This window comes from Oryctolagus cuniculus, chromosome 7 (assembly GCF_051225735.1).
Source record: "Oryctolagus cuniculus isolate XC-2025 breed Fujian yellow rabbit chromosome 7, ASM5122573v1, whole genome shotgun sequence".
NCBI lineage: Eukaryota > Metazoa > Chordata > Mammalia > Lagomorpha > Leporidae > Oryctolagus > Oryctolagus cuniculus.
The window spans coordinates 35,819,542-35,836,893 of NC_142873.1; the positions used below are offsets into that span (position 1 = coordinate 35,819,542).

A 17,352-nucleotide genomic window follows, 5' to 3' on the forward strand; every position below is an offset into this window, starting at 1 on the left:
GCAAAGTCTCAAAACTCTGCTACACAACTGATCCCATGTCTTGAAATTTTTCCCCCCTATATCTACTTTTAAGAAGAGCTATAACTGGATGCAAATTCAAAAAGTGAAAGAGGAAGAAAGTAGAGATAATCTAGGAACCAGAAAATTAACACAATTAAACAAGACTGGCCAAAAAGAAAACACATAGGAAAGAATTAAAATGAAAAGGAAACTCACCCTGGAATTTTTAAGCTTCTGGACTGTATCTTTCATTTTTTCTTTATAATTCTTCAGTTTCTCTGGAGAATCCACAATTTTTGTTTTCAAACTGTCTTGTATTTCTTTCAAAGAAACTACTGACAGCTTTAGTTCATTCTGTTCAGAAAACATTTTTATATATAATATATAATAAAATGGTGATTTACCACATCAATCATGGAAAAGAACAAAAAACTAGTCCCATATTCACTGTAGAGGGGTAAAATTAAATTTTGACCATATTACTGGCCTGCTTACTTGCTCATGAGTAACTCTATGCCAAAAGGCAAGCTCCCTAGCATGACACTCAAGCTCCTTCATTACACAGCTATTACCTTCCTTTTCAGTTTCATCTGTCACAAGTTGCCTACTATATCCTATAATATGGTAATAATTGTTTTTAGTTTAGACAATTCTAACATACCTTTTTTAAATTTTTAAAAAAATTTATTTAAAACTTATTTGAAAAAGTGACACACAGAGACAGAGGGAGAAAGAGAGAGAAAAAGCAGTATCTTCAAGCTGGTTCACTCCCCAACCAACCACAATGGCTATGGCTGGGGCAGGATGAAGCCAGGAGCTTGGAATTCCATCCCGGTCTCCAACGTGGGTGGCAGGGGCCCAAGTACTTGGGCCATCTTCCACTGCTGTCTCAGGTATATTAATAGGCAGGTAGATCAGAAGCAGAGCAGCTGGGACTTGAACTGGCACTGTGATATGTGATGCCAGTATTGCAGGTGGTGGTTTAATGCACCAAACCACAACTTCTAACTGCTAATTCTTTGATAAGTATGATTCTCCTAGAAAATCAGCATACCACTCCTGTCTGCCCATTGAATTTCTATTGATCCTTGAAAATCCTGCTACCATTTCCTTTACATTCCTTCTGTAAATAGCATAATTAATGTATTGCAAAGCTATAAATAAGGGTTTAACACCCGTTTCCAAATTGGCCATGCAATTTGGAGTTGTTACGTTATCTTTGCTCTCTGGGTCTCCAAAGAGCACTGAGAAGATGCTCAATAAATGTTTGTTGAATCAAAACAAAATCCTTGGGGCTGGTGCTGTGGTAGAGGAGGTAAAGCTGCTGACTGTAGCACTGGCATCCCATATAAGTGCTAGTTCAAGTTTCGGCTGCTTCATTTCTGATCCAGCTCCCCGCTAAAGTGCCTGGGAAAGCAGTGGAAGAAGTGCTTGTGTACCTGCACCCACGTGGGAGAACCAGAAGAGCTTGCTGGCTCCCAGTTTCAGCATAGCCCAGCCTTGGCCATTGTGCCCATTTGAGGAGTGAACCAGTGGATGGAAGACCTCTTCCTCTCTGTATCTCCCTTTCTCCATCTCTCTCTCTAACTCTGCCTTTCAAATAAATAAATCTTAAAAAAAAAAAAAAATTCCTTCTCATGAATTTCCCCCATAGAGGGAAGCAAAGTGTAGGCTATCCAGATAGTCTCTTAGAACTTTTCTGCAAATCTAAAAATTGTATATTAAAAAAAAACTCATATGAACCTTTTTTCTCAAATACTTGTTGATAGTGTATATATTGTTTTCAGATATTATGGTTCCACATACTGACATGAAAGAATTCTCAGCAATATTAAGCAAAAGAATTGATTCACAGATCAACATATAAAACAGATCAATTCTGTGAACAAAATTGTTTCTACAAAAAAACCGACTTGTTTCCACAAAAACAGAACCACCAAAGTGTGACAAGTGACTTTATGTGCATGGGATGTCACAGAGAAAGAACAATGTTACCTCTAGGTGAAGAGGGCTGGGAAAAGAACTTTAATTTGAGTATTTTATAAGATGGATGTTTTGTTACATGACTTCTGTCATTTGTCTAAATTTTAACTTAAAAAAAAAAGGTTCTTACCTTTTTAATGGCTAACTCAGAGGCCAAAACTGAATGTCTGAAATACTGCATTTCTGTTGTTTCTATATACTCCATCTTGGAGTCAGCAAACCACCATACTATCTACTCTTAACGCTCTACAAAATTAGTCATGTTGTTTAAAACAGTGTTGACTTTCACTACTTTTCTTCCCTTTATGAAAAGCTAAGCTTGATATAATTACAAGGTGATTTTGTTTTAACCTAGTTTTAAATGAGACAAAAACAAATGAGTAATAAAATTGAGCCACAGTCAGTACTACTCAGAAGAAGTCATTTGCCAATAAACAAAAAAATAAGACATATGATAATAAAGTACATTTCAGGTGTATCTAAAATATATGTGTTAAAATAATAGGGAAAACATGAAAGTAAAATGAGAAAACATACTACTGAAAAGTAGTAAGATGAATGGGAAAGGCCTTCCTATGTACATAATTAAAGTCCAATATGATAAAGACCATATCTATAAGACACATAATTAGACAGCTAACATCTCTTATTAACGGAGATTTTTTTTAAACAAGTAAGCTATATAAATAGTTTTAAAAATGAGAGTAACTGAGATGTAAAAATCAAATCACTGAGATGTAAAAATCACTAGAATTAAAGACATCAAATTAAAAACTGAAGCTTTTTTTCTCTGTAAGAGAAAAAAATGAGTATCAAAGGAAAACACTAAAAACATCCAATTTGGCAAGGGTGTAGAGAAAGGAACATACACGTTTTATTGAAGTTAGTTTCAATATGTGTCAACTGTAAATGTTTATTTCTTTTGACCCAGAAATCCTAAACTTGGGAATTTATTCTAATATAAAAAGCAGGAGCTGTGTTGTGGTGTAGCTGGTGAAGCCACCACTTGTGATACTGACATCTAATATCACAATGCCAGTTCAGTTCCTGGCTGCTCCACTTCCTACCCAGCTCCCTGCTAACGTGCATGGGAAAGTAGCAAAAAATGGCCCAAGGCCCCTGCTATTCACGTGGGAGACCTGGATGAAGCTAAGGGCTTCTGCCTGGCCCAGCCCCGGCCTTTGTGGTCTCACTTGGAAAGTGGACAAGCAAATGGAACACCTTTTTCTTTCTTTCTGTCCCTTTATCTGCCACTCTGCCTTTCAAATACATAAAGCAAATCTTAAAAAAAAAAAATCAATCCGATGCAGAAATATACATTAAGTTCAGATATATGTGTTTAGCACTCATATATATACATTTATGGTTAGCAAAAAAACAAGCAATGTAAGTACTGGGAGACTCAAATAATCCACATTATGGTACATATAAACAATGCATAACAATATACAGCCACTAACACAACAAAGATCTATTTGAAACTCCTGATAACTATTTGGACTATACTGTTAAGTCAGGATAAAAGGCAGCTTGGAACATATTGAATGTAATACAATTAATGTAAAGTTACACACATATATGTAAATTTGCATAAAGAATGAAATCTATGATATATATCAGATGGAGTGGTAAGAGCTCAGTTTTTTTTTTTATCTTCTTCATCCATTTCTATATTTCAATATTTTGTAAAACAGTAGACATCTGTTACATTCAAACTTAAAGTTTTATTTTCAAGGAAAAACATAAGAAATGTTTGATTAAATAACACACACTACTAAAATATTCCTCTAAAATACACAAACTTTAAATGCTAAAGTTGCTTACCAAGCGTTTGGTTTTCTCTGAAATCTCTGACTTCTTTTGGGAATTTCCTTCCTGCAGCACTATCTAAAGGAAAAAGCAGCACATGCTTTACAATAAATCAAATCAGATTCACATTCAGCCACTCACTGCTTTCTCATAAAATAAATGTAAGAAAGGAATTAAGTGAGTTAGATGAGATATTCTTAAATGTTCTCCATTCACAATGTCCATAGGCCAAAAAAAAACTAAGAGTTTCTTTACTAAGTAGTTAAGCATAAATAACCGTACATGTATATATATCCTAACAATAGGGAGCCCATGGAAAAAACAATACATAGTAGTTGAAAGGAAAAATATTTTTACCTTATCCTCAAAATAACCACCACTACTTCCAAATTGGATGTTTCTATATAAATTCACATACCTTGGAATCAGACTGGACATAGACATAATCACTTCCTGTTCCACAATGATTTTCATGATAATGCTTCTTTATTTTATTTAAGGTAAATAAATTTCATGTATTTCATATATACAGATTTAGGAGCACAGAGATACTTCACACCCTACCTCCCTCCTGCTCACACTCCTACCTTTCCTCTTCCTCTCTCATTCTCTTCTCTTAATGTCTACAATGAACTACTTTCAGTTTACTTTATCCGTAAGATTAACTGTACACTAAGCGAATAGTTCAACAAATAGTAAGAAAAAAAAAACACTATTGGTTGCTTTCTATTGTAGAAATTGCAATATGTAGAAAAAATCCAGCTTCACACAGATACGAAAGGAAAGTAATATGATCTCACAACAAAACTGCCATATGCTAATAATAGTTCAACAGGTAAATGACAAATGTTATTACAGGGTTTCCCAGGAAAATTCATAGTAATATCCGGAGGCACCCTTGAGGGTTTGCTGCAGTCTCCAGGTTGCCACAGAATGTAGTTTAGGGACAAGAGAATAATAAAAAATTGCATTCAACACTATAGTACATAATTTTGACAACACAAACCATCATGACTGTACATGGGCAAAACAATCACTTATCATTATAAGGAGCACAAATAGGCACAGCAATCAATATATTCCAATTATTTTGCAACTAATGCAATGTGCTCTTACCACCAGTACACGCCTTACCACATCTATAAAATTTTTTTTTAAATCTGAAGGTGTGTCACAACAGATACCGTTTTTTGACGGAACTCCTGATTCAGTGATTGTTGCAGCTCCTGAATATCATCTGTAAGTTGCTTAAACTCCTCTTGCTCTTCAACTGGAACAGAACTAAAGATAATAAATTAAAATAACGTTTATTCCTAATTTTGAAGGGTCAAAATGAAGTCCCTGCCCTTAAATAACTTAGATGAAGAAAACATTGTTTTCACTGTTCCTGAACTCCATCCTTTCCTATGACAGTCTACCAAAGAGAGAAAATAAACATCAGATGAGCTCCATTAATTTTCTACCATCAAATCTACAACTCATCTTCTACCACCTACCCCTTCTAACTCCATTTGTAATAAAGTGAAAATGCTATTCCTTTTCCTGTTCAATGCTAATTTCTCCCCTTCACTCCGGCTCTCATCTCTGGACATCTCTTACTCTCTCTCATACCATCCATTCCTCTGCTCTAGTCCTTGCAAACAGCACTTGGACATGCTCAAATCTCTTCCATGCTTATTCTTAACTTTAGTTCCTGCTCACCTATTAGCCATCTGTTTTCATACTCCTATAAGTTCCCAGTTTATAGCATTTGTCCATTTCTCTATTAAGTTACCTTTTCCTCTATCAGTTTGTATACTAGGATATTGCAGGGCTTTGGTTAATAGAGTTGGTAATGTTTTGCAGCATGTTACAAAGATTTTCTCCCATTCTGTCACTTTTTTTTTGATGTGACTTGTGGTGTCTTATGCTAAATTTTAATATCTACTGCCCTTTCCCAGTCTTTCAGCCTACTGCTGCTTATAAAGGCCATGTATACCAGGGGTAGGTTAGAAAAGGTCTCAACTGAAATAAAAAGCCTAAGGACATCAACAAATTAGAAAGGATATAATTAAAAAAAAAAAACTTTTGTTCAAAATCAATATAAATGGTCCCCAATTTAAAATGGCTCCACATAAACAATTTTTTCAACTCTGTAAGGACACAAGAGTGATAGAAACCCTACTAGGAATTTTGATCTTTCCTGCAATGCACGGTGTAAGACTTTTTTATGGTCTGAGCACAGCAGTGAACCATATCTCCTAATCAGCCACGTAATCGTGAGGGTGAACCACCAACACTCTACAGCACACTACGTGGCTCAGCATGTTCAGATGTTCAGTACTGGGTGTATTAAATCCATTTTCAAGCTGTGGGATTTCCGGCATACAACTGGGTGGTATGTCCCGATAAACCCCTATACCAGGATATATGCAGTAAGAGGGTATATATATGAGGGTACTTTAAACAGTTTGTGGAAAATAGACTTAAAAGATTATTTTGGTGCAAAAAAATTGAAATTTATGCAAATGAAGAATTTTAAAAAAGTTTATTAAAATGTTTATGAAAAAACATGGATTTTAAAATTCTATGGTACCAAAATCACCATCTTTTTGGAGATGGTGTTGTGGTGTACCAGATAAAGCCACTGCCTGTAATGCCAGCATCCCGTATGGGTGCCAGGCCATATGCTACTGATTCACTTCTGATCCAGCGCCCTCATAATGGCCTGGGAAATGCAACGGAAAATGGCCCAAATGTTTGGGCCCCTGACACCTCTGTGGGAGAGCCAGATGAAGCACCTGGCTCCTGGTGTCAGCCTGGCTCAGACTTGGCCACTGCAGCTATCTAGGGAATGAACCAGTGGGTGGAAGATTCCTCTCGCTCTCTCTTCTCTCTGTATAACTCTTTTAAATAAATACATAAATCTTTAAACTTTTAAAAGTATTCTCAAATAAGGAAGGCCAAAAAGCATAATTGTTTATTGAGCTTTTTCTATGATCTGTGGGTCAAAAACAAAACAAAACAAATTCTGTCTTAGGAACAAAAATTTTAACAGAGTTAACAGATCTAAAGGAAGAAAGAGTCTGGACAGTTAATTCATCTACCTAAGATAATCCATATATAACTTAGGGAGGAAGTTAAGAGTTTAAACAAATCAGGCTAACATACTGAAGAGAAAGAAGCCAAAGAGTAAATAATATAATTAAAAGAATAAAAACTAAATTTTGTCTGTTTTGTTGGACAAGGCAAACTTAAATACCATTTACTAAAGAAGATAAAAGACACTCAAGGTGGACTCTAAGTTGTAAAATATAACTTACAATTAATTTTTCATTTAAAACTGCATTCACGTATCTGACACTTACTCAAGTCTCTCCAACTTCATTAATGCCTCCTGGTGAGCAGTATTTAACTGCTGCATTTTGTCCACAGAGGATTTCTATTAAAGCAATTTTAATAATATTATATTAGCGCTTTTCAACATAATCATTGACATATTTTTATTTCTAAAATCCAGAAGCACAAACTGCAAGAGGTTTACTCACTCTATAATTTTTACCATCAGAAATAAGAAATGTATGATAGTCATGCATTCATAACAAATGAATTAGACTTCTGTTGACCACTTACCATAGTTAGGTACTATACTAGGTGCTGGGAATTTCCAAGACTAGCTTATAATTCCTGAATTCCAATAGTTCAGTCGCCATTAAGAGTCAGATACAGGAATAAATGACTATAAAGCAGCTTGCTGCAGTAATGAATACAGTGGGGACAAAGAAGAAGTGACATCTAACACAATGTTGGTAATGGCTGAAGGTCATGGAGGGCTTTATACAGGTGACAGATGTCTGAGCTTTAACTTTAAAAATGAGGAGAAATTAGCCAAACAAAATCACATATGTGATGGTTGGCACATGCATGTGTAAACTCTAAAGAATGTGTGATCTCTAGGAATTACAAACTTAGCACGATTTGTACCAACTATTTATCTATAAAGTTCAGTACAGCCAGAGCTCAAGATCTAATTGCTTGATGTTACTTGTATGCTTTTCTGAGAGTCCAGAACTGAGGACAACTAGGTATAAATCACAGATTATCCAGAATGTTCCAACATGTTCTAAAGTATAGAAGGAAAGTACGTTTCTACTTGATAAAGTGATTGAATACATTGGACCAAGACTTATAGTGCAATGCGGGGCATGTGTGATACACAACTTGGTACAATTAGGCCAGTATTTAAAAGGCAAATAAAACTCAGCTATCTCAATTATTTAAATAACACTATACTACCTATGCAATATGAAAAGAAAAACTTATCAATATTCACTTCGCCAACATTTCCTAATACAGGAAAGGAAGATTAGTTAAAAGAATTAAACAAAACAACTCAGCCTTTCCCAAATGTTACAAATATCAAAGAAAATCTCATTCTAGGGTATGCTTTCCAGGAGTACAAAAATCTGCATCTTTATATAAATTCAATTCTAAAGGCCGTACAACAATTTCATACCCAAGACAAATATTTCAAAATAGATTAATAGCTCATAAATGATATTACTGATCTGGTATGCAAACAAAAATGTATTTAAGTCTTACATATTGCCAAAGAAATTCCATATATGTCTCACGGCAGGCTTCTCTGAAGTGAATAAAGTTGATAATGCCACTTAAAAACCGACTTGTCCGTTTTGCTTCTAAAATAGAAAACAAGACTCTTTTAAAAATATATCTTTAAAACAACCTAAGAACCAAAATTCATCCTCTCTTGCCACATACTCTGCTCATGGTGTATAAAATAAAACTGTATACACTCTAACAAAATATTGAACATTTGCTCAAACTTAAACATAAGAGTTACTTTAGTAACGAAGAAAAAAACCAGCAAATTACTCTTGGCCACAAGGAAATAAAAGGACCAGATTTATCCTCCCATCACAAACAACTAGAAAAACAGACACAACATAGGAAGTGACAAATTTCAGACAATGGACAACAGGCAATGTAGAACAGAAATCTCCAACAGAATCAAATAAATTCAATCCTGTAAATGCACCAGCCTGCACTGTGGAGAGTTTTCAGGCTATACCCCAATTAACATGTTATCACCACATGAATAAGTCTATCTATTCCTACGTATTTATTCAGAGAAATGAAAACATGTCCACACAGAGACTTGCATGCTAACATTCATACCTTTATTCAGAATGACCAAATATTACAAACAATTCAAATGTCTATCAACTACTCAGTGGATCAGCAAATTGTGCAATATACTTACAGCACTCCAAAATTAGAAGAAACAAAATACTAACAAAAGAAATACCATGGATGAATTTTAAAAGTATTATGTGTAAAGAAACCAGACATGAAAGACTACACTCTGTATGATTTCAAATGAAATTCTAAAAGGCAAACCCACAGTGACAGAAAACAGATTAGGGGTTGCCGGACAATGGGAGTGGCTGTAGGAGACAGCAAAGGGATGTGCAGGAACTTTTGGTGGTCATGAGAATATTCTACACATAACTGTGGCAGTGATTACACAATAATAAACATTCCTTAAAACTAGTCTACCTTTAAGTGGTGGATTTCTGTTGTGTGTAAATTATAGATTAATAAACAAAGACCCCTAAATGGCTAAGAAAAACCCAAATTTTTAAATAGCACACCCAATCTCCTGCAGCATAAAATGATTTGATGAATATCAGAAACAAATTAATGAAGGACACTTAAATAAACGTGGCAGAATTATACATTCTCATACAACATCATGACTATTCTTATTACTGCTAAGAGATAATTATTACATAGTAAAAAGTAATACTGCTATAATTTGGTAAAACTGGTATGATGCAATATCACACTTGCATATAATTTGTATTTATATTCTCAAGTATACAGAACATTTTTGATATGTAAGGACTTAAGAATGTTTTAAAAAACAGAATTTCTGCAAATTTACAGAAAAAACAATTTCAATAATAAGATACAATAAAATCACCCTACAAGATGGGATACATTTTCTAAAGCCATATTAAGTTTTTTTTGAACATTGACTGATGAAGAGTACAACAGCAGATTGAAGCCAGACACTAGAAATTGTTTTAAGTTTACACTTACTTGGATATAGAATATCAGCAATCTCAAAATCATTCACCCGGCAGATGGGCAGAAATGAATCCCTTGAAGATGAAGTGGAGAAAGAATATTGAAGAGTATATTATAAATTACATACTCAGCTACAGAAAACAAACCTCTTATCAAAAAGAGATTTCTCAATATCAAAGGACCAAATCAGAAGAAGTCTACTACAATGCATGATATAGCACTAAAATCTATTTTTTCTAGATACTACATAGATTCACACATAACAAGGTATAGTTACATCTTCTAATAACAACAAACACTCATAGAAACCCTAAGACACATTAAGAACTCAAAATCTTCCACAATATAGCAAACAGAATGGGGATTTGGCACAGTATTTAAGACACACCTTGGGTCGCCCACATTCTGTATCAGAGTGCCAGGTTCAAGTCCCAGCTCACCCACTTCCAGTACAGCTTCTTGTTAATATGCACCCCAGGAGGCAGTGGGCGACAGCTCAAATACTTGTGACCTTGTCATCCACAAGAGAGCCCTAGACTGAGTTCTGGTTTACTGCTTTGGCCTGCTCCAGTCCCTGCTATGGCAGGCATTTGGGGAGTGAATCAGCACTCCCTAATCTGTCTTTCTTTCAACATAAAGAAAATAAATTTTAGAAATTTTAAAAAGAAGACAGAAAGTTGTTGGAATTATACATTACACTTTTATCTGAAAGCCCCCTGAAAGTACCACAGTGGAGGCAGTTCTATTTGGTGGAAATCTGTAATTCTGAATGTATATAGGATGGAGGAGAATGGGAAATAGTAGACGTTCTTTCCCACCAAAAATTGTGCTAACAAAGTTTAATGGTAACATAAATATGAATGTAGACTAAGAATACTCACAGATGAATAAATAAATTACTGACTGGTAAGAAGCCTTCCATTATATGTGGATACATGACTTCCGAGTTCACTGGCATCTAAATGTAATAAATCACAAAATCTATGATACACATTGAACAGACAGCATGAGAAAAATCTTCAACTACAAGAAATCTTTAACCATAGATTAAAACCAAAATATATTAACTTATCATTAAACTGTTTAACAATTGAAAAATCCTAAATAACTCAGATCTTTAAATAATATGCAATAATATTGGTGAAATTCTAATAACAGTTCTAAGAAATTCTAACAATTCTAAGAAATTCTAAGATGAATTTTAGTGTATCTTCAAACGCTCTAATGATTTTACACTGAAACAAGATCAAGAATATTGACTTCCTACCAGAAATGCCTAATTAGCTAAAAGCTCAGTTGTCTCATGTCAATTATTTCAATCTTCCTGCATATCGTCCATTGTAATAATTTGGGAGGCCTACCTAAGGAGAGAATGACACCTATGAAGATTTTCCTGTTGTTTACTACAGCCTCTTGAAGGCAAACCCATAAATCTATGAGTAATCATGTAATATCAATAATTTGTGTCATTTACAGCTTTTATTCATTTTCATATTACTAAATTTACATAAACTACTCACTATTCTAAGATTCTTTTGCAGATTACATCAATTTTTATGTAGCACTTTGGACTTATTTAAAAAAAAAAAACTCCCTATTCAAAAATCCAGTATGAACTGTGAGAACTAGGAACTGTCATCAAAATACCATCATTTTAAACTCACCATGTAAAAATGCTCCAGTCGAATTCCATATACTATTTGTAAGGCTCTCATGTAAATCATGTGCAAGACTTCAGGCTATAACAGAAAAATCACTCTTAATGTCCTGATGCATGGCTTTAAAACTGTATCACTATCATTATTACCATCTAATATTGCAAAGAAAAAAATGACAAAATACCATCTCCATTGAAATTTCTTAATTCTTCTAAATTTTAAAACATCTTATGATACTCATCAGTTTGTTTATACCTCGCAAATGGTCAATGAGATCAGTTGTTTGAGAATGAAAGGTAGCATATCCAAATCCAATCTAAACAAATCAGCTATCTTAAGGAATGGAGGGAAGTTCAGTCTTTCAGAATAGGCTATCAGGCATGAGGTAGAAATAATGGAACACTGAGGGTGTATTTATTTTTCAATATCATGGAAAACCTGGGCTGCTGCTATAGATATTAAGGTATCCTTAGATTTAAAGTTTAAGGGAGTATTTGATCTAGGAGGCATAAATTTACTAGGGTAGTGTAAGACTTGTAAGATCTTCTAGATCAGCAACTCCCAAATACTGGCTTATGAATCTGTTCCGATCCATACACAGATTATTGGGTGAGCACTAAACTGAAAAATATAGGGAAAATACAGTGCTAAACTTTTCATAAAGCTAGATTTTTTTCAGTTTAAAGGCCTATCATTTATTTTTAGACTATTTCTTCTATTTGGAAGAATTAAAGTATTATAGAGATCAAAAAGTTTGAGTTCCACATCATTAAATTAGGTTTCACTATGCTATCACTTCAGTACAAGCACAGGAAACTGGAAGGAGACTCTGGGATTTTCTGTGACATACAAATAGTTCATTTTTGCATTTAATAACTAAAGATATAAAGAACAATGCCTGTCAAAACAAGCCAATTTCCCCCTCGGGCATAATGCACAAAAATTAATCTATAAACTTCCAAAGAGGATTGTTTCTAGGCATTTTTTTGTGGTTGGAAACCACTCGGAAAAAGTTACATCAAGCCTACCAATAAATGAGATCCTTAGACCAACACTCCAATAATATAGAAATTTAATATACTTTAATATCTATGGTTGAGAATTTTTTTTTAAAGAAAACAAGCATATTAAAGAATGGAATTCCTAACGGGAATGTAGAAGTTGCACCACATAACAAAATCAATGTTAGTTTAAAATTCCACCAGGTGTGAGATTTTCTCTAGATTAAAATGATTGGCCTACATCAAATAGGAGAGTATATGCCTTTCTTGCTACTTTATAAACCCAGAAGCTTTGTTTTCAAATGTCACTATCCACATTCCAATACAACCATATTTTACCTTTGGATTTGGATAAAGATCATTCTTGGAGAGGTTTTTACCATCAGCTCCTGTTAAGAACTTGTTGCGAATATGAATCACAATCTCAGCTACATTATATCTGGGGAAAGACAAAGTTTCCATCTTGGGAGACTCCTCTTAGTCTAAAGGAAGAAAAAACAAAGATCAGAATTACTACATAGTCATTCTCACTAACTAGAAACTGATAAAGACAAAATTAACAAAGCAAGGTTGCACTACTTACAGTAGTAATAATAATCAACAAATACACTTATAAGATAAAAACAAAAGATATATAGATAGATGGACATACTCCTTTCTAAAGTACAGCCATTTTCTCCTAACTTTCCTAATGATATTCACTTCTGCATGGAAGGGAGGACTTTGGCTGAATAGACAGATGAGAAACCATGTATTTCTTTTTTATATTTGGGGCCAAGGGGTCCTGCAATCAATATTGAGAAATAATCCTCAAAGTAAGGCACAGAAGCCGCACCATCAGCACATATATATACATATATATGCTATATATAAGCAATATATATAATATATATATGCTATATATAAGCAATACCAACACAGGGTAAGTAAATACTTTCTGATTTACATCCTATTCAACATACATAATGTGGTGGCTAATAAGGCTTGATATGGAAGTTGGAGAGACAAAAGACAGAATAAATTAAATGATGTAATTGACAGGAATTCCTATCATCAGAGTGTGAATTTAAAGAAAAATAAAAGCACCAAAACTTATTTTCCCTACTGTATTCAGACAAAGAATTATTGGTACCCATGTCTCTAGAAGAGTAGTTCTCACAATCCTTCCCCCCTCATCCTTTCTGGGACCACATTTGACAATATTTGGTGGCATTTTTAGTTGTTAGGACAGGAGTGGCTATTGCTATTGGAAACTAGAGAGTAGAGGTCAGGGATAAAAACAACCTACAATGCCTAGGGTGAACTTACCCTTTCCCCCAGCAAACAATTATTCAGTCCAAAATGGCAATAAATTTAACAGTTACAGGATTTGTTTCTAGAACTCTAACACTACAGAGCTTTACCTGAGCCTGATAGAGTACAATAGGAGCGTTAACAGCAGCAATAGGATGCTAACAGCATTAGCAGCCAGGATCCTAGCCACTCAAACACCTGTTTAATTACCTACAGATTCCTCCCCTCCAGGGAAACAGGGAGGCCCAAGACCCCGCGTGATTATGCTCAACTCTGCGAAGAACCTGAAATGGCCCATACCCTGGAAACCCATTTCTTTGGCTTCTAATGTTTCTTAAAATATCAGGATTAAAGAGAAGCTCTGACAACTTTCCTAACCTCAAATCAATGTAGGAAGCCATTCTAAAAGGTGACCACCATTCTGCGGGAACACAAAAACATCTAAGAGTCCACTAGTTCTGAAAAAATTTGTTTCCACTTAGATAACTCTTCCTCATGCTTCATAGAAACGTTTGTTGTAACTTCCACTTGCTGGTCTTATTTCTAGTGACTACCACTACATAGACGGTATTAATCCCTGTCTGTAGACACTGCTTTCAAAAACGTGAAGAAAGCTATCAACCTCTGCGAAGTTCTCTTTAGAGTATACACAGCTTCTTTACCTAAAGCCACTCCATATATGATATTGTTTTATAAACATGGTTCTCTCTACGCTGCTCTAGCTCAAGAGCAATCAACATGGAAGATTTCTGTGAACAATCCTGTGTGGGTTTTTCCCTACACACCTGGCAATCAGTCCTCTGCAGTCACCAGCTGGTGGTCCTCTAATGCAGTTCACTTCTAACACTCACCTGCAGTCAAATTCCACAGGTGGAGGGAGGGCTCAGTTTCCAAGGCTGCAGCACCCCTCACCCACTTCAGACACCCAGTGAAAGCCCCAGGTTGTTTTACCTGTGCTGTGGCCCACCAGCTACAAATCGGGATCCCCACGACCCTCTCCTTGGGTTTCATTAATTTACTAGAGTGATTCACAGAACTCGGGGAAATGCTTATTTTACTGGTTTTTTACAAAGGATACTGCTACCAGCCATCATTAGCACACAAAAACACAACAAGCAGCAAAGAGTCCAAGCACTTTATAAGCTATATATCAGGAAACAGGGATAAAGACTAAATATAAATTTCAAGATATCACACCATCCTACTTACCTTCCTCTCAAACACACTGTTTTATGTGTTGACCAAACTGAACACAACACTCCAGATTTAGTCTGCCTAGGGGAGAGTACTCCTACCGTAGGCAATGGCCTCTGGTGATCTAGTCTACAGCCATCCTCACTACTTCCGGCAAACACATGCTTATGATCAACTCAAACTTAAGAACCTCTTCAACATGACCCACTTAGATGAAGCCTGCACTTCTCCATGTTATTCTTAGGTAACTCATTATTTTAACCTTAGGCAAGGGCTTGTATTTCTACTAATAAACCACATAATCGTAAGCTTTCATTCTAGAGCTTGTTATCTTTTTAAATCTAGACTCTGGCACCTCCCATAGTAGGTGTCCCTTTCAGCATTAATATATACATATATATATATATAAATATGCATCCTATATTTTTAAAGTCATACTTTAAAAACTGTTGATGAAAGAACTGGGCCAAAGACTACCAAAAAAAATCATTTTCCAAAACAAGCCACATCTGGATTAGAGATTGCCACAACAGGAAGAGCAGGTGTGAAATACCTCGTAATTCCTATCACACATCCCTTTCCTCTCACATGCTTTGTACACTCTGCTTTTAGATTAATCCTAATACAACATAAAAGGCATCATGTAACATCTACACAAAAATACATCAATTACTTTACCCACTAAAGCAAATTCCGACTTTTCTGCTTGGTTTCTAAAACTTTCACCAATCGAATGAACTTCTGGCTACAAGTTAGTCTCCTCCAAGCTTGATTCCCAAAGGGCCTCCTGCCACATCCAAACCCTATCCTTCCTCCCTAGAACAATCTCAGGTCCAGTTCACTCATCGATACGTGAGTGCGGGGGAACTGAGGAAGACGGCCCTTCCAAGCACACAGTCTGAGTGCATGGGCAGGACAGTACATGAAAAATGACCCTTCGACGGCTGAGCAAGCAGCCGAAATTAACTGCTACTTGCTCCTCGGGTTTCTTCTTTCTTTGCAACACCAAGGTGCTGAGCACAGGTGTTGGAAGAATGTCCATTACGTTTCACACACTGCGTTTTGCCAAAACTGGCTTGCGGAGATCACAATTCAACACAAACAGAAAGGACTCCCAATCCCAATGAATTAAACACAAAAGTTCTTCTGAACGCATACGAGGGTACCCAAACAGTTCGTGGAGAACGGAATTAAAAAGTGTGTTTTGCTGCAAACATTTTTTGAGAACCATGCATAGGAGCGAGGAAAATGATCCCAGTGCCACTCACACGCTGCCCTCTGACTTGGATGAGGTATGATAGCTTTTCCTTTTGCTTCATGGTTTTGGGATTGGGTTTTGATTAAGACATACTGAAACAACCAAGATCTGGCCTCTGCACCCGAACAAGCCTCGCTGTCAACCCCCTTCCTGATACACGGATTTTTAAATACACAGAAACACAAGCTTAGCCTGACCAGCTCCAGGTCAACTCGCCCCACAGTCTATGCCACACCCGATAACAGCCTTAGCTTCACTGGCACTGAGCTCGGTCTGTTCCTGGACTCAAAGAAAAAGGAGCCGCAGGCAAGCCCCACCCTCCAGGAGCGCGCTCCTCCGACCCGGCGCCCCGCACCACGAAAACAGCCAGGCCGCGGTCCCGACGCCAGAGGCGGCCCGGGACGCCCTCGGCCTCCCTTCCTCCCGCGTCCGCTCGCGCTCACCTACCGCCGCAGCCGCCCGCAGGAGGGCGGCAAATCCCGGTAGCAGTCACGGCCAAGTCAAAACTCAGCAAACACCAACCGTTGTCACTTTTCAAAACTGCCGCCTCCTCCTGGAAGTCCCGCCCCGTCCCGCCGAGCGCACTTCCGGCCGCGCCGGGTGCCGGGTGGGCTCAATAAGCCCTAAGTGGGCGGTGCTTGCAGGCGCGTGCCGGGCTGCGCGCGGAACTAGTTTTCGCGGACTTGGCGTCTAGTCGGACCCTGGCCTCGGCAGGAAGCGTGGGGGCTGCGGCTTGGGGGCGGGTCCGGGGTTGGGCATTCGGTGGGGACCTGGGACTTTACCGAGAGGGTGCCCAATTGCAGGGCAAAAGTTAATGGAGGGATTAAGGGCACTATGGCTGAGCTCAGGGTGACAAGGGAGAAAGAACTCGGGGCTTGCAGTGAACCAGGGGTAAGTCAAGAGTCCCAGAGTTAACAATACCGACGTTGCTTGAGCGTTGCCGAGCCGGGTGCTGTGGCAGAACTTTTAGGCATCACCCCCTGGAAGCTCCAGTCAAGTGCTGGTGCGAGTGGGGGAAGGCAGTTAGACACCGTCAGCATCGCCTCGTAAGAGGGCGCCGATA

At 37.0% G+C, this 17,352-nt stretch overlaps 1 protein-coding gene across 4 annotated transcripts in view; it reads right to left on the reverse strand.

Moving 5' to 3' along the window:
* The window catches only part of NUF2 (NUF2 component of NDC80 kinetochore complex), a 29,392-nt gene extending 12,515 nt beyond the window's left edge, over positions 1 to 16,877 (reverse strand). The window contains exons 1-10 of one of the 4 annotated variants that reach the window (XM_008264151.5): positions 16,737 to 16,877; positions 12,884 to 13,026; positions 11,550 to 11,624; positions 10,767 to 10,843; positions 9,898 to 9,959; positions 8,374 to 8,471; positions 7,140 to 7,213; positions 4,977 to 5,073; positions 3,808 to 3,870; positions 217 to 354 (exon numbers count right to left, since the gene is read on the reverse strand). In XM_008264151.5, the coding sequence (XP_008262373.1) occupies positions 217 to 354; positions 3,808 to 3,870; positions 4,977 to 5,073; positions 7,140 to 7,213; positions 8,374 to 8,471; positions 9,898 to 9,959; positions 10,767 to 10,843; positions 11,550 to 11,624; positions 12,884 to 13,006 (807 nt within the window). In that variant the 5' untranslated portion in view covers positions 13,007 to 13,026; positions 16,737 to 16,877. Of the gene's footprint in view, positions 1 to 216; positions 355 to 3,807; positions 3,871 to 4,976; positions 5,074 to 7,139; positions 7,214 to 8,373; positions 8,472 to 9,897; positions 9,960 to 10,766; positions 10,844 to 11,549; positions 11,625 to 12,883; positions 13,027 to 13,947; positions 14,037 to 15,046; positions 15,178 to 16,732 lie in introns of those variants that run through there. The other 3 variants (XM_008264152.5, XM_089299654.1, XM_089299655.1) reach the window with 3 other exon arrangements.
* Positions 16,878 to 17,352: the final 475 nt, after the last annotated feature.